Genomic DNA, 18,879 nt, shown 5'->3' on the forward strand with positions numbered 1-18,879 from the left:
GGGTAGCCACAAGTATCAGGGTAGGCACTAGAATTAGGGTAGGCACTATTATAAGTGTGTATTATATATACAGGTACTAGTATCAATGTTGGCACGAGATTTAGGGTAGGCACTGTAACAAGGGTTGGTACTTTAATAAGGGTAGGCAAAAGAATTACGTTAGGCACTACAATATGGGTTGGCACTATCTTAAGGGTAGGCACTTGAATTACGGTAGGCACTATAATAAGAGTAGGCACTATTAACATGATAATAAAGGTAGGCCCTAGAATAAAGGTTGGCATTATAATAAAGGTAGGCACTAGAATAAGGGTAGGCAGTAGAATTAGGGAAGCTACTAGAATTAGGGTAGGCACTAGATTTACGGTAGGCAGTAGAATTAGGGTAGGCACTAGAATTAGGGTAGGCACTAGAATTAAAGTTGGTCCTATTAGAGGCACCTTCATATTATAAGCCTTAACATAGAAGTTAACAACTGTAGGTCATCGTTCGTGTTTCAACAATGAAATAACTTAACCACATAGTCGGTTATAAAAGGCCCCGAATTGACAAATGTAAAACAATTCAAACGAGAAAACTATACAACTTCCTTATTCATACATAAAACAATGAAAATCAATAAAAAACAGATATATAATATACAAATGTACAGTAACAAACGACATCGACTGAATTACAGGATCCTGATTTAGGTAGGCGTATGCATACTGTGGCGAGGTTACACTTAAACTTTGAAAAATCCCCCTTTAAAAAGGCCTCATAACACAGACGGAGAAATATAAAACACGATATGAAATGTACATCATTACCGCAATCAATGATGAACGAATTCGTTATACAGACTAAAATATCAACAATAAACATAAAACATAATGATTTATAGGTTGCAAACAAAACAATATTAAAAAGTGAAATATGTTTTCCCGAAAATTGCAAAAGAAACAAGTTTGAGTCCTTAAACGCATCGTTGTTTACATTGAAAACAAGAACAGGTTGAAGAGGTCGTATGAATAATTAAACATAATTTCGACAATTTCTATTTAAATATTCATGAGGAAAAGAGATATCAGGTCAGTGACTGTATATGACATAGAAATATACGGTCAACGCATTTTGACTGCTCAAAATGAAATAGAACGAGTGCAGTATAAAGTGTTGTTAAAGTACAACAGAAGAAGAAACTACGTCTGTCCCCTGTGTTATCATTTTTTCTAAATAACATTTACGGTTATTATCATCATGATCATACACTATAAAGGCACTCGAAATACAATATATAGTCTCATAAATTTACCTGTACTCTCAAATATTATAAACATGATAAACACACTTCATTATACAATTATTGAATGGGCACTCGTGTCTATACATAAATTCTGATAAAAATGTCAACAAAGATATACACGTACACACCAAGGAAGTAGGGCTAAACTTTAGAAAGTAAGTAAATATATCATAAAGATTGTCACCACTAAAGAACACATTTATTTAATAAATTTATTGTTACTTTATACAGAACAAACGCAGTTTTGTACTCTATTTAAGGTTCATCATAACAAATGGACAACTATATATGGCTGTATTTACATCTAAAAAAAATACTCTGTGCACAGACTTAGTAATACATGTCTAGTTGGAAAAGTTTGAAGGCCTGGCACCCACTAGATATTATAAAAGTTAAACTCATTTCGCATTTCAGAAAGATTAAATTTGTTTTGGATTGTAGAGGAAATTTTATTTTCATTCCTACAGAAGCTGTTAAAAGAAGCTAAGTTTACAATTGATATTAATTTTTTATTTTTTATTTTTACACACGACTTTGAGAAAACCATTTCACACTTTAGGTAATGAGTGCTGCTGAATCACCACTGATCATGAGGTCTTGTGGTGGCGAGGTCTTGTGGTGGCGAGGTCGACACGAATGTGGGGTCTGGAATTATTTAGGCAAAAGAAGCTGTGTACTACTCGAGATTTGTATATAGGTTCAGGACATACATGTAATGTAGCATATTATGACTGTGCTACTTTTCCAAAAAGTTTCCAACTGTCTTTCTATTTGAGTTCATGAGGCGTGGTTCTCTCTTCTCTTACGTCACAGTAGAAACAAAAATGAATTCGAATTATTGTTCTTAAGGGACGACATCAAAAGATCAATGTAAGATAAAAAAAACTTAATTCAAATAGTTTGGGGGTGGGGGGTTGAACTGCTGCAAGATTTGGTTATCCGACATTGATTTTTACATATACTAGTATTCATATGGGTCAATCAATTTTTCCCAAATAAAGTTAATAGGGGGTAGGGGGGTCAGTCAAAAAACTATTTGAATTAAGTTTTTTATCCTTCATTGAACTTTTGATGTCGTCCCTAAGTTACTTAAAGTCCAGTAGCAAGTATTCCATGTATGTTCAGGACGACGACAATTAAACAATAAATACAATAATCAGGTCTTGTAATTTAGGGCATCAGGGATGAAGGTCGATGAAATTTCCACTGCTACTCGAATATGTGTGTATATTGGATAAGAACAGAAACTTTCCCTTGCAGCAGGCCATCTACGAAACCCTCAAAGAGTTGTTGCTATATGTTTATGAATGTACAGAGAGCGTGTCATTCTTCCTACTGGACGCTTCGGATTAAACATCTCCATTCTGACCGGACGTTGCTGCGTACTTGTAAATCCCGAGCAGCCAAACAGACGCCCAATTTTGCTACCTGTGGGAAAAAAGACTTGTAAAACCCATAGTTCTATTCCACAGTTACCCTTTATGATGAGGAAAGCATGAAAGTAATTCTTATAATTGAATTTATATATAATAAAGAACCGATATCAAATGGACCATGTTTATTATCAAGAAGAAATACAAAACAGTAAGGACAGGTTTAGGTCGGCTAATATTTAGTGCTATCATCGTTATGTAACAGTCGACAGAAAGGAATATCACTTAATATTTTGATGGGGCCCTAAAAAAATAAAATGAAGTAAAAACGATACAACTGTCGTCATCATGTTGGAGACACATTAACGGCGGACAAGTATTACGAACAGTTCGAGAAGTATCTGGTATCAGATCAAGAGTTATCAGATCATTATTATACCGCCACTGTCTGTTAGTTTTTCTTTATCATGATTTTTCGTCTGGTCAACATGTACATGTATATGACGTCTTTAATGATCATTCCCTAGTCATTGAATTAGGAAGGTACAGAAACATTCCAAGAGCACCAAGATTATGTAAAAAATGTGAAGTCCTAGATGATGAATTTCATTTCTTTTTGTATTTTGACATTAACATATCTTTGCGTTCTAATCTTTTTGCTTATCTAAAAGACTATGTACCATTTTTTCAACATCTTGATGCATTCAATAAACTTAAACACATTCTAAACCCCATCCCTGAACTTGTTTGTCATATTGGAGTCTTCATTAAACAGTCTTTAGAACTGAGGGAGTCAGACCCGTGTCAGGCAAGGTTATGATGGTGTTTTTAATATACATTTATAATTGAACTCTTAATGTTCTATTATTCTATATATATTGTATTGTATTATATTGAATTTCATTGTATTGCATTGTATTACATTGTATTTCATTGTATTGCATTGTATTGTATAAAATTATTGTTTGATTGTATTGCTTGACCCTTATGGGTGTAATTTTGCAATAAAGATTATTTAATATGGACAAACACGCTTATTTTAAATCTCATTTAATTTTAGGAATCATGCACCCTTATCAATCCTAAACTTTCTGTGTAGTCTTTGTAGAGTTATTATTTATCTTCTGTTGTTTTCTCTTTTTATCGTTGTGTTGACTATCATCGAGTAATTTATTTTGAATGCAATAACGATATCGTCTAGAGGTAATCCTGACTTACTCCAATATATAGCGTGCGCTCAATCATCAATGTAATTATTAAAAATATTACTCTATACATTTGTCAGCGACTGTGAGCTAGTGGACGCACATAATTAAACACCAAAGGTTTATAACTTCATATAAAAAAAAAAACACGCTAGTAAATGTATGCAAGGAAAACACTTACTGGTAATTAGTAGTTGGTTGCTTGTTTTGATTTCAAAATGATAAAAAAAAAAAAGTGAAAGAAGATACCAAAAAGTAAACTATCAAAAATACCGAACTCGAAGTAAAATTCAAAGCGGAAAGTCCTTTAGCTTACAATTTGCAAAATCAAAAGCTGAAACACATCATATGAATGAAAAACAATTAATCAGGAATAAAAACTGTCATGCCAGAAAGTTTCGCGCGGTTATTAAAATTAAAAAGTTTCGCGGTGTTTTAAAGTTCAACGAATCTTCTGATTTGTGATATGCGTGTTTTTTTTTTTTATTGCAGACTTTAAAAACAATCATAAAATTTAATGTCTTCAATACCTGTGATAGATTTCCAAAAGTATGGGCTTCATGTCGAGAAAGCAGAGTCCGTACCAAGAGAGGACTTAAAGGAGTTAGGAAACCAGATGTGTCAAGCTCTACAGAATATTGGGTTCTGTTATTTAAAAAACCACGGGGTTCCGGATGCTCAGGTATATAACTTGTTGTATAATGTTGTTATACACGTGTACATGTAGTACTACTTAGGCTTCACAGCTGACCAACCTGACCATGAAAACAGCCGTTGTGAAGGAAGTAGACTACAAACCAACATTAGTAAAGAAACAAATAGAACCATCAAAATCAAGATGGCCTTGATCCATTTCCCTACTTGACAACACCAAAAACATGTAAATGCTCGCCTAACGCCTTTGAGCACCGCGCCGACCGTTTGTGGGCTTACCGGCCAGTCAAGGTTGTTCAACATTCCTAGTTCGACAATGTTTACTTATTGTAGGTTCCCGTAGACACCAACAGTAACACAACAAACCAGCTAAAGCAATTGATTAGACAGACCAGTATTTTGATAACAATTTATGTTGCTATAAACTCAAATGATTGAAGAAAAGATTCAATTATGATTTACAAGGAGGTTGTAAAAGGTTTCATTAGTTCGCTTTGTTTTACATTTCTCGATCGGTGTGAGAAAAATAGTTCTTTTCACTAGTGAAAAATCAGTACTCGGCAAATGATTGGTCGAAATTGAATTGTGACGTTAAATTTTCTTGGTTTCTTCTGAGTTTGCCTATTATGACGTCATGAAAAAAGCGACCATGCCTGATGGCGTTACATAAAAAGAACACAACTTTATCAACCTTTGAAAAGGAAGGATGAAAATCATCAGAGAAACAGATTCCACCACTATACATTGTAACTCGTGTGTACACTTTTGACTAAAATATACTTGGCTCGTTTAATTTTCATAAACTTTTTGCATATGACCTGTTCACAAAATTATATGTCAATTTCAATACACTTACAGGAATCATTTCATTGGATATATAACATAATTTATGTATAAATGTAGCAGTTTGAGAAACACTAATGATGATCATTGAGAATCTTGAATTGTCTGTGCCAATGGTATCGGTCGATTGATTTTTAAAGAGTAAACCTCCTTAGCTGTTCTCTTACCCCTTAAATACTTAAAAGTAGAAACGAATATGAATAAGATGTACATGTATATTAAATTTGATTTCAATTATTATTTCAGTTGAAACAAGTATTGGAATATTCAAAACAATTCTTCAGTCAGCCATTAGAAGAAAAAGAAAAATGTGCCAAACCAGATGAAGGTTATGATGGATGGATCGGATTGGAGAAAGAAAAGTTAGGTTTTTTTTTCATTTTATTTTTTTTACAAACTATTAATAATTATAAGGTACTTACTGTAAGTAGCTTCATTATTTTCGTTAGAAAAACGAATTCCTAAATTGCTTCGGTTTAAGAATTTTCGATGGGCCACAAGTTATATAAGATAAGCTGTCACCGTGTATAACAACGCCACATGTTTGCTGTTTGTTTGAAATGGGTTAAAGGTTTTGAAGTGAGTGAAAAGCGATCAAGGCGGGTACAACTGAAGCATAAAATTTCTTTTTTTAGAATCGTTAGTGCCAAATATAATGAATTGCACGGAAGAAACCGCCCGGACCGTAACCTTTTATCCGGAGTCAGAAGCAAATGTTTCCAGTGATCCGTTTTCTCAAACACCTCTACCCAGTTTTCAGTCTTGCAGATTTTGAAAATTATAATCTTTATTTTATTTTGCCTTTTCAACGAAAACTTTAAACAGCAAATATGAAATTGCTAACATTTAAATGATACAGAAAACGTGGCCTGTATTTTTTAAGTTCTGATATCTTTCTAGTTCAGTTTAAATAACGATACTAGCTTAAAGCTTTTTGTAAATGTTATTTGATCTGACGTTTTGAATGTTTAATTTGTTAAGGGAAAATATAGAGGTTTCTGAAATGCTATGTTAAACTTTCTGGCTATACTCTGACACATACATAAACTGCTTATAACTTGAATACCAAACGGGTATTAGTGACATTATTGGTGGTTAATAAGTAAATGAGCTTAGTAGTGATTTTCAACTATGTAAAGGCCGTTACATGTGTAATGGTTGATGAGCTGGATACATTTTCAGTTACATTTGTACTTTTCCTTTTCAATTTTTATAAGATGTCTGTTTCAGGTTGAATTTAGAAAGACCAGTAGGAGATTACAAAGAAACCTATAATATTACTCCAACATGCGAAGTAAGTATATATATATAGGTCATTGAAAAATGGTCGGATAAATGTAGGCCTGCATCTATACAAAGATACATGCATAGACGGATGAATTAATATATCACTACAGATATTAATTAGAGACTCTAAAAATAGCATACACTATGTCCCCATTAAAAAGTTTGGAACCACACAAAATGTATTGAACACGGTTCCCACTTCAATAGAAGATTCCGCGTACCCTTTCTGATCAATTGAGATCACCGTGAGGTCTTTGCGTCTGTGGTCATTGCTGAGTTTTGGTGCGCATATGTATCTTTTTATCTTATAATAATTCAGCAGCTGCAATAATGTATTGAAGTGAAATAATGCAATACTTGGAGTTAAGATGTGAAGACAACGTTGTGCACTATAACCTATACTTGAATATATAAAAAAGAAGATGTGGTATGATTTGCCAATGAGACAACTGTCCACAAGAGACCAAAAGAACACAGACATTAACAACTATAGGTCACCGTACGGCCTTCAACAATGAGCAAAGACCATACCGCATAGTCAGCTATAAGAAGGCTTCGTTTAATTTGAAATCTCCTAAATAAAGAAGCATTGATACATGTACATCCTACAGCGGGGGCATAACACATGAACTTTATCTGCTGATTATATATATATAATTAGTGATGCTTGAATTCTTTTTGCCAGTAACGTATGTAACAACAAGGTGGTTATATCTCATATAACCTCCTTGGTAACACCGAACATTCTTGTTACACATCGTTTTGTATGATTGTTTAACATGATTTTGGGAGTTTACCTGGTCATTGATTATGCAGGTAAAAATACATTAAGTTTGTACTGTTTTTGTCGAGCAATCGACTTTTGTCAAAAAAACGAGACATAGCGATCCTACTTCCGTCGTCGGCGTCGTCCACAGATATTCACTCTGCGGTTAAAGTTTTTGAAATTTTAATAACTTTCTTAATCTATCCTGGATTTCTACCAAACTTGGTCAGAAGCTTGTTTATGATCATAAGATAGTATCCAGAAGTAAATTTTGTAAAAAAAAAATCTGATTTTCCATATTTTACTTATAAATGGACTTAAAGTTTTCTGCCAGTTGACATTACGTTCACTCATTAGTTAACGTTTTTTTAAATTTTAAATAAAATTGAGAAACTTTCTTAAACTACCCTGGATTTGTACCAAACTTGGATAAAAGCTTGTTTACTATCAAAAGCTAGTATCTAGAAGTAAATTTTGTAAAAATATATTACCAGTTTTTCTGTACGTGCATATATATGGAATTAGTTTTTATTCCATTTTACTTTACACACAGTCTGCAGTTAAAGTTCTTAAAACATTTATTTGATTCATAAAGTAGGCGAGACACTGGGTTCCGTGGAATCCTTACGATTTGTTTAGTAATACATCATTTTTAAATTTCAGATATGGCCGACAAATATGCCAGAATTCGAGACTGTTTTAATGGATTTCTTAAGAAAATGCATAGATCTAGCCTTAAGAGTTTTTGATGTTATCTCCGTGGGTTTAAATTTAGAGGTAATTTATATGAAATAAAATATGTTTTTTTTTATTATTCAATTTATTTAAATATTACAATACACGTATATTACATTATAACTGCAATCAGTGTTACTTTATTTGTACTTGACGTACATTTTTGTACTTGAGTAAATAGAATCTCCTGTTACCCAGCAAGCGGAAATGTTGATAATTATTTTTGGGTAACAGTTCATTCTGGGGTCATCTTCGAGGTCAACGTTTATGTACGTTGTCAATTTTCTTATAAATATAAGAGACAGGGATTTACATACCCATATGTCGTGTTTTACTGAACACTAAAAAAATACTTTGTAAGCAGAGACGATGTCTTGACAAGTTGTGGACACTATCATTATGAGGAATTTTCATCAAGGTCTATGAAATTTCATAATAGTATAATGTTCGTCATTACACAAATTTCATCACGATACATCCTTTATTTTATTATGCTTATGTAAATGTTTGGGTAGTAAGTAAGGAATATACATTTTCAATTACTCTGCCTGTCATTGATCAAAGTACGTTGGTGGTGGGTTGAAGTATTGGAAGCAAATTAAATATTGTATTCATGCGTGAAATGTCCGTCCATGAATTTAATATTTCATTTATTTAAAGAAGTCTATTTGATTTTTCTGTAGAACTAGCAACAGTTATAGAGACCAAATTGAATTATACGTGTCTTACATTTTAGGACAAGAATTTCTTTCGAAACTGTCATAAATTAATTGGACAAAAAGGAAATGTAACTGCTCTTAGAAGTTTGTTTTATCCAGCAATTCCAATAGAAAAAGGTTAGATATTCCTTAATGTCATCAAACATTTGAAATGCTGAGACACAAAACAGATTGAAAATAAATTGAAAATGAAACGGGAAATGTGTCAAAAAGAAAACAACCCGACCATAGAGCAGAAAACAGCCAAAGACCACAAATGGATCTTCAACACAGAAGATAATACCACACCAGGAGGCGGGCTTTAGCTTGCCCCTTACAACAGTTTATTAAAAAAGAATGAAGGATTCAAAACTATATTAAAATTGCTAACAATTTATTCATAAACGTTTAAATTGTTTGTCGGGCTAAAGTAAAATAATATGTTTGTCTCTTTCACATAAACTTCAATGTTGGTTTTTAATAGTTATGCATGTGCCTTAATTTTATTCACAAGAACATTTTACGAACAAATTCTTAACCTGAGATTGATTAAGCAATTTTTGCAGAAATAAAAGAAGGACAAGTACGGTGTGGTGAGCATTCAGACTATGGTACACTGACGCTACTATTCCAAGATCTCGTCGGTGGATTGGAGGTAAATGTATACTCACTGTAATCGGTGGAAATTTGTAGACTTGTGTTATAATTCTCGCGGCCTGCAATTGTAAGTTTTCTAATTTATGCAAATATAGAAATAAGTAGGTGTGGAATGATGACCATGAGACAACTATCCACAAAAAAACAAATGACATACATAGAAATTAATAACTATAGGTCACTGTATGGCCTTCAACAATAAGTAAAATTTATCTGCTATGAAGTGCAGCGAAATGACAAATGTTAAACAATTCAAAAGAGAAAACTAACATTTATGTACAAACCTGGAATAGTGGCGCATTATCACAACACAAGAACAAAATTAATGTTGACCTATAATGGTTTTTCCTTTACAAATTTTGACTTGGAGTTGTCTCATTGGAACTCATACCACATCTTCTTATATCTATAAAACAATACACATAAACAACAACCACTTCTTTATGACAGGCTTATTGAAGTTACACAATTGCCACAAAGCGCCGTGGCATATTCCAAAATACATGTAGGTAAAAAAAATCTTATTTAATTTTTTTAAATTATTTTGTCGAGATAATCGGTATTAAAGTTTACGAAAATCAGTTAAGTGTTTCTTTTCACTTGTGCTTAATTTACATTTCAATATTGACACACGCCATTTAGTAGACAAGTCACCAAGTTCTTTCATGTTGTAATTTACAAAAGATCTAATCTGTGACAGTGCTTACAAAGTAACAGTCCCAAGTAAGACACATCGCCTTGCTCGGACACTTTATTCTGACTCTGAGCCGACCAGTCTCCTTAGCGGAGAAGCAATTCATACCAATTTTAAAGTCTACGACCTCGAGCTCCCGCACACGAGACCACCGAGGCGCATTTCCCCGTTTAACAAATCATTTGTACCTGAATCAAATTGTATTGGTACATTAACATATGTCTTTCTCGTCTAAAACAGGTGAAAACACGTGATGGTGACTATATTCCAGCCACGCCAATCCCTAGTACCATTGTTGTAAATATTGGAGATATGATGCAAAGATGGACGGCAGATAAACTGATTGCTACGGTAAAGTTTAAGTTATCTTTTAAATGCTAGAGTATTTATTTGTTTGTTAGTTTTACATTTGTAAATACATGTACAAATGTATATATAATTCTTATAATGTTTCAAATTTTACTGTTTGTTAGCTTGGTTAATGTGTTGTTCTTTGTGAGGGAAATATTTCTGTTCTGCCTTCATGAAAACAGATATAAAGCTTGTATGTTTTTAATTTTAGTTCATTTGTATGAGTTTAGTGTGACGTTCATTTCAATTGGACTAGTACATATTTTGTTTAGGGGCTGGCTACGGCCCATCCCTGGTTGCGGGATTCGTTTGCTCGCTGTGTTGAAGACTTTCTGGAGACATTTGGCTGTTTTCTGCCCTGTTGTCTGGATTTGTCTCTTTGAATATTCCCCATCTCCATTCTCAATTTCATAATGCATACATGTATATGTTGTATGTTAACATGTTTGTATCGTACAAGAACGCATCAACTCATTGCAATATTAATGCTTGATACGATAATAATGACACTAGACTCAAGCTAGCGACAAATACTTTGATAACTCGGTAGCTTGAGTCCGGCATAACGACAGATGAAACAAAGGGATAGATGCCACAGTTTTGACGGTTTTTATACAAAAAAAGAAAAAAAAAGAAATGCATATGTGTAATGTCTATTGCGGAACGATTACAAAGGTTGAAAAACATTTTGTCTTCCAAAATACTTTTCTGACAGATAATTGTCATTTACCCTTTAACAAAACAAATTAAACAAATTGACACCATCATTTGCGAGTATGGTCTTAAGGAAACGATGATAGTCCGTCGGAAGGGGACGATAAATGTATTACCCGTGTTAAGAGAAAGCCATATCTCTTGCACGTTAAAGACACCTTTGTAGATTTCGAAAAAGAGTAGGCTAATGCCGCTACAAGGCAGCACTCTCACCCGCAAAGAGAAAAGGGATTAATATAAGCTGCAAAACTTGTTTCCCAATCCACTATAAATAAATATGTTTAAGCTAAAACAAATTAAATCTACATGAATTGTTCCAACACTTGAATGAGTAAACATTAAACTTGTAGGAAGACTAAAATACATGTATCTGTTTAGAAAATTGTTTAGTTTTGTATTTTTCTAAAAAGATGTTTTTCAATGCATTTTAATTTCTTAGAACTTTTTTGTTTTACTATGTTATGATAGCACGCCTCATCATCAGTTTTGATTTAAGATATTGCCATCATTTGCTCATGTTGCTGTCCAAAACATTGAAGGTCATACTATATAAAATAATGTTGAATATGCATGAAACACTTGCCACTGGACATTAAACTTCAGTCAATAAATAAACTTTTATTTACAGAAACATCGTGTTTTAATTCCGAAAGAAGAGTCAATAAAACGACAGTCTGTAGCTTTGTTTGTTGTGCCTGATTCGTTTAGCGTCATCACGTGTTTAGATGATTCTGAGAAATATCCTCCAATCACTTGTATTGACTATCTCTATGGAAAATTTTATGAAAAATTCTAAATTGGTATTATTTTTTTTCAAAGTCTTTTTATATCCAACTTGTATGCTTCGCTTGGTATTGCTAGAAATTCGCACATCAGTGTGTAATTCATTTTTTTTTACGTCAAAAACAAGGAAAAGGATTTATTTCTTATAAACAATGTTAATTTCAAGTCTATTCCAAGATCTAATATATTAACTCAAGATAGTTGTACTTTTGGACTGTTGGTTTTGCACAAGTGCATCTACCAAAAATTGCATTTTTTCAGACTACTAGGTTCATGTAGATAATGTTAACATTTGTTTCATCTGGTAAAAAGAATGAACTTTTCTTTTCGAAAATGTATTTGACATAAACGATCAGCTGTTGCTAAGAAGTGAATATCATAATTTTTGTATTTACTGCATTTACTGCATTTGTATATTTGCTTCCGGTGTGACATTCTTGAACGTTGTTTCTCAAACAAACTTTTAATTACGATAAATTTAGAAATTAATTGTACAACCAATGCTTTACAGCTTTATTCTTTCTGCAATTTTATTCATCAGCTCTTCCGAATCTTCATGATTATAGCAAACTGCTGCACACTAAGTGCAAAAGTTTAACAGACGATTTGTGTTTATTTCTTGTATTGAACTCTCCTCGGGAAGGGGAATGGGTATTACTTTGCTTTAAATCTTTTTATGCTTATTGACTTTTCTATTCTTTTTAAATGTTAGGAGTAAATTTATTTGTACAACGTTTAAATGACTAAACTGATCTTTAAATGACTAAACTGGTCTGAACATTAAGCAATACTTCAAAAAGATTTGGTAATCAAAGCAAGAAGTAGAATATGCGTTAGTTAGAACTAATATATGATGGTCGTAAAAGTAAAATCTAGGAAATACGATTGCAAAATGCAAGATTTGAAAAGACAAAGAAACATGAGATGTCAAGTTCACTTATGTCGTTATGAAAAAGAGTTACATTGTATGATTGATTGAAAAACGAAAGTAGTACAGTCAAACAAAAATATAAAGGTTTTTGTTCAGTTTGAAAACTAATTTCGGAAGATACGAGAGGACAAATACCTCACGAGAACAAAATTAAAAGTAAATAAGAAAATTATGATGAAAGTTTTTTTCTTTAGAAATGTACAACTATTGTGTATTGAACAAGGAACAATTTTGCAAACGTTTCACATCAAAATTGTAACTGTTTAGAAGATGTTAAATGTATCTCATTATGTGGAGCAATATTTAAGGATTAATATTTATTTTCAGAAACACCGGGTTCTCATTCCGGGAGAGGAAATCCAAAAGAGAAGAGATCGTCAATCTGTTGCATTATTTGTTTTACCAGACGATGATGCAATAATCCGTTGCCTGGACAACTCGGACAAATATGAACCAATTACAAGTCGAAATTATTTAAATATGAGATTTTATGAAAAGTTTTAATAATCATCTAAATAAACCATACTGAAATCAAGTAGACTTTCTTTTGTTAAAAGTATCAAAATGGAATTGTAGTTATTGTTTTAATAAGCATTCATGATCAGTCAAACGCTTTACTTGTTTTCTTGATTGATTATTTGCTTAAAATGTTGGAAAGTTATTGGAATAAGTAAAGGAAGTTGAAAATACAGAGAACCTCAGAACAAAAGACCAAGATAATCCAGAAATATACCGACGGACTTTGAAAACGCAAAACTAGTTAATTATGTGTTATTCCCATTTTCCAAAATGCAATTTTTGTAATCAACGCCAAAATATTGCCAAAAAGGCCAAACAATTCTCATAGGTATGTTTTGAGTTCTGTTTTGTACCTTTGGTGTTGCTCCTATCCAATGAATTACAGTGTAAGGCAATAAAGTTGTTTAATATGAGGATATGTTTTTCTGCAGTCGATTCTTTGTACTTTCAATATATGGGATATATGTTTGGCATGCATCTGTTTACCATTGCATTCGATGACTAGATTAGCAGTTGACGTTACGGTAGTAATCATGTCTCGCAAAGACATTATTCAATCAAATTTTATTGACATGGCGTGGTCACGTCATGTTGATCTAGTCATTGGTGTTAATCAACGAAATCCGTCTGCATGTAATGTTTTTATACGCCCGTCAAAATTCGGGCCGGGTATACAAATGTCCGGCGTCCGTCTGTTCGTCCGTCCGTCTGTCCGGTGTAAACATGTCGCACCGTAACTTGAGAACGACTTATTCAAATTTCATGAAACTTTATACAGTTGTTTCTAATGATGGTCAGACTATCTGTATTTTTTTTGTGTAAATTAGATTAAAAACTTTTCGAGTTACGGGACGTTGTAACTAAAACAGGGGTGTGTTTTTTTCACATGTCGCACCGTGTCTCAAAAACAATTTATGATAATTGATTAAAATTTATTCTTATATATTATTAACTGCAATTTATGTTATTTGTTCTGCTTTTGTATAATATAACTTTTGTATGTCTGTACATATACATTGTGTAATAATCATTACGTGTATCGCTATACCAAGGTAATTTTGTTTCTTGAGAAATAAAGATATACTAGAACACACCCGCGAAATCGCGGGCATTCAGAGCGTAGTTTAAAGTATATGTAAAGTGTTGTTGGAAGAATTTTGTAAAATATTGAATGACTGGAGAATTTCAGCAAAAGTATCATAAATCATAGGTTATTGGGGACAGGAAAATGTTCAATTTTGTAATCCCTCCTCCTTTATTTCCAAAATTCCCAATTTGTGGTTTTCTATCAATTTCAATATGAATATACATTTAGTATGTTATGAACATTTAAGTAATGAGCCTGTACTTGAGTGGTTGTCGTTTGTTTATGTTACATATTTGTTTTTTGTTCATTTTTTGTACATAAATAAGGCCGCTAGTTTTCTCGTTTGAATTGTTTTACATTGTCATTTCGGTGCCTTTTAAAGCTGAGTATGCGGTATGGTCTTTGCTCGTTGTTGAAGGTCGTACGATGACCTATAGTTGTTAATTTCTGTGTCATTTTGGTCTCTTGTGGAGAGTTGTCAACATGGCAATCATACCACATCTTCTTTGTTTTGTAATCAATGAATTTTGTAAAAGATTTAATGACTGGAGAATTTCAGAAAAGGTATCAAAAGTGCACATGAATAATTTTAGCGCTTTTCTGTATATTATGAACATTCACTATATAAATAAAGTGTATTTACTTTCAATTCTAAGTTTTCTAATCGATCCATGGTCAGGGGCGGATCCAGCCATTTTAAAAAGGGGGGGGGGTTCCTAACCCAGGACAAAAGGGGGGGGTTCCAATTACATGTCCCCATTCAAATGCATTGATCGTCCAAAAAAAAGGGTGGGTTCCAACCCCCGGAACCCCCCCCCCCCCCCTCTGGATCCGCGCCTGCATGGTGGTCATTGATATAGTATACAGACCCTCTCTATTTAATAAAACTCTAAACGTGTATTTACTTTCAATTCTAAGTTTTCTAATCGATCCATGGTGGTCATTGATTATGATATAGTATACAGACCCTCTCTATTTAATAAACTCTGTGACCACCGTGGATAGTGAAATTGAAAATGATAGCAGATAGAATTCTGAAAATACACTTTATTCGTAGTATATATACAGAGAAACGCAAACCGGAAGTATAATCTGACTTAAAATTTTGTCCAATGACGGGACAATATCCGGATGCCCTTTTTCTCGTTTTTCTCCCAAAATAACTCAATCTGAATAATCATATGAATGGATGACAAATGCGACTATGCACTTTACCTATAGGACACAGAGGCGTGTTGATTAATTTATTGTGGAAAGAAGAGAAGCGACACCCAAAATGAGGTCTTCTCGTTTAATAGTATAGATAAATGTATTTATAAAAAGTCACTGATTAAATATGTATTAACACTTAAAATTATCTTTATCGAAAACATATAGGAAGATGTACTTAGTTCTACTGCTCTGAACGAAAGGTGTGTTCGATTCCATATATAATAATCTTATTGTATCTTGTGAATAAAGTAGTGAACAATATGTTACAGTGGAGATCACTTCTAACCTCTCATTAAATCTGTCAGGAGAACTGTTCTAGAACAGTACGTAGAAATGTCAGCCTGACACCTTTTAGTCAGTTCTAGGTTAGAACTGTTCTAGCTAGAACTGATTTGGTCAGTTCTACCTAGAACTGATCCTGACAGTTCTACCCTAGAACAGTTTTAGACAGTTCTAGCTAGAACTGACCAAATATTTGGTCAGTTCTACTTCTAGAACAGTTCTACGGTTAGAATTGATTTCTAATTCTACGGCTAGAATTGATTTTTATAAATTCTACGGCCAGAATTGATTTATAAGTTCTACGGCTAAAATTGATTTATAAATTCTACGGCTAAAATTGATTTATAAATTCTACGGCTATAGTTGATTTATAAGTTTTAAGAACTCTTTGCCTTAATATAAAGGCTTGGGTAAAAAGTGATTTAAATTATATAGAGTTTTGCTATTTTGCCGGTTTTATTTCAGATTTATAATCGGCAAGATAACATGTTTAACCTGTTAACTACGCCATATTCTGCATGTATATGCCTGTTCCAAGTCAGGGCAGGAGCATGTAATTCAGTGATTTTCTTTTGTTAATGTGTCACATAAATTATTTGTTTTTCTTTCATTTTTTGTACATAAATTAGGCCGTTAGTATTAGGGGGGGGGGGGTCATTATTATTTGAATTGTTTTACATTTGTTATTCCGGGAGTCAGGATGGCTCGTTATCGCATAACAAAATTATCGGACTTCATTAACCAATATAATATCAGTTTACGAGTAGTTTTCATACCTTGGACGACCTGTTTAACAAAAATCTTTTGACCGCATCAATCTAAACTGCCATTATTTGCTTTTTCTTTCTGCAAATCTATATAGCTGCACAGTACTTCAGTTTTAATTTTACTAGGTCTAGAGGGACTGTAATATACAAGTTACAGCAATTTTGGAAAAAAAATTTGTTCGCATCAATTTATAGTGCCAGCATGCAGGGGCAAATCCAGCCATTTTTAACAGGCTGGGGGGGGGGGGGGGGGGTCCAACTAAATGCTCCCATTCAAATGCATTGATGTTAAAAAAAAAGTGGGGTTCCAACACCTGGACCCCCTCCCCTTCATCCTAAATATTGAATCATAAACAAATATCAGTAGTTTTTATACTTCAGACTGACACGTGTAATAAAATCTTTTGACTGCATCAACCAAAACTTACCTTATTTGCTTTTTATTATGTAAATCCATATAGCTGCACAGCAATTCAGTTGTAATTTTAGGACGAGAGGGACTGTAGTATATAAATAACTGCAATATTGGAAATCAATGACCACAATTTTTTTTTCGCATCAATTCAGGGTGCCAGCATTTCCTATTTTTATTCAAAATATCGCATCAGAAACAAATATCAGTAGTTTTCATACCTCAGACTGACTCATGTAACAAAATTATTTGTCTGCATCAATCAAAACTGACCATATTTGACAGCATCAACCAAAACTGACCATATTTGACCACATCATTCAAAACTGACCATATTTGCTCTTTTTTTATGCAACTCTTATAGTCGCATAGTAAATCTGTAATATTTTTATGTAAGGATGGAGTGTATAATCATGATAATACAAAATGGTCTATATTATAGGGTTATTGCATGAATATTGGGGAATATTGTTCCGAGTAGAATTTTATATTGCACGAGCTTATATTTTTATAGCAGGATGGATTGTTTGATATAAATGAAAGCAATATTGGAAAACAAAATTATGCTCGCATCAGTTTATAGTGCCAGCATGTCCTCTTTTTAATCAAAATTTTGAATCGTAAACTAATTTCAGTAGTTTTGATATCTCAGACTGACTCATGGATATAACAAAATTATTTGTCTGCATCACCTAAAACCATGAAAACTGACCATATTTATAGCTTACTATGCAGTATGGGCTTTGCTCATTGTTGAAGGCCGTACGGTGACCTATAGTTGTTAATGTCTGTGTCATTTTGGTCTTTTGTGGATAGTCGTCTCATTGGCAATCATACCACATCTTCTTTTTTATATTTGACAGCATCAACCAAAACTGACCATATGTGTCAGCATCAACCAAAACTGACCATATTTACACTTTATAATGTAAATCTTATATATATATATATATATATATATATATATATATATATATATATATATATATATATATATAGCCTCATAGTAAATCACTTATAGTTACATATCACGATGGATTGTATAATTCAAATCACAGCAATATTGTAACACATTGGCTACAAAAAAAATTCCACATCAATTTAGAGTACCAGCAATTTTCTGCAAGTCCTCTTTTTATTCAAAATATTGAATTGTAAACAAATTTCAGTAGTTTCGATATACATGTATCAGACCGAGTCGTTTTAACAAAATTATTTGACCACATCAACCAAAACTGAACTTATTTACACTTATCATGTAAATATATATGGCCTCAGTCATTGTAAACCAATAATATTTCTATGTCATGACGGATCGTATGATAAAAATGACACCAACTTTGGAACACAATACACCTTATTGCTAATCCTGTCTGACCCGGCCTCTTGAACTTTTGAAGCATACAACAATCACTTTTCCATTGTGGCGTCAGATATTTTGTTTTATGACGTCAATTTTTCACGGGAACCTGTGTGATATCCAGTAATGGCAGACAAATAGCGGTAAGGTGTATTTATACCATATCTAAAAATTTAGCGCGCCGTTATTTCCTCTCTGTATCCATAATAATGAACCGTCACTAAAGTGACTTTTTAAGTCCGTTAGTTTGTGCTGAGACTACTA

General features: G+C 33.0%; 1 protein-coding gene across 2 annotated transcripts; it reads left to right on the plus strand.

Moving 5' to 3' along the window:
• Window positions 1-1,279: 1,279 nt before the first annotated feature.
• Window positions 1,280-13,511, plus strand: LOC143047468 (uncharacterized). 2 transcript variants are annotated; one of them, XM_076220525.1, is made up of 10 exons: window positions 1,280-1,440; window positions 4,356-4,545; window positions 5,607-5,722; window positions 6,591-6,654; window positions 8,077-8,190; window positions 8,885-8,984; window positions 9,413-9,501; window positions 10,438-10,548; window positions 11,891-12,062; window positions 13,304-13,511. In XM_076220525.1, the coding sequence occupies exons 2-9, from the start codon at window positions 4,381-4,383 to the stop codon at window positions 12,056-12,058; spliced, it is 927 nt and encodes a 308-aa protein (XP_076076640.1). In that variant the 5' UTR covers window positions 1,280-1,440; window positions 4,356-4,380; the 3' UTR covers window positions 12,059-12,062; window positions 13,304-13,511. The 2 variants fall into 2 exon arrangements, with proteins under 2 accessions (XP_076076640.1, XP_076076639.1); XM_076220524.1 differs by lacking the exon at window positions 11,891-12,062.
• Window positions 13,512-18,879: the final 5,368 nt, after the last annotated feature.

The sequence above is a fragment of the Mytilus galloprovincialis genome, chromosome 10 (assembly GCF_965363235.1).
Source record: "Mytilus galloprovincialis chromosome 10, xbMytGall1.hap1.1, whole genome shotgun sequence".
NCBI classification, from domain to species: domain Eukaryota; kingdom Metazoa; phylum Mollusca; class Bivalvia; order Mytilida; family Mytilidae; genus Mytilus; species Mytilus galloprovincialis.

Coding starts and splice junctions, on each gene's coding strand:
- LOC143047468 (XM_076220524.1), top strand. CDS start 4,381: ATGTCTTCAATACCTGTGATAGATTTCCAAAAGTATGGGCTTCATGTC. Junction 5,723..6,590: donor ATCGGATTGGAGAAAGAAAA/GTTAGGTTTTTT, acceptor TGTCTGTTTCAG/GTTGAATTTAGAAAGACCAG. Junction 10,549..13,303: donor CAGATAAACTGATTGCTACG/GTAAAGTTTAAG, acceptor ATTTATTTTCAG/AAACACCGGGTTCTCATTCC.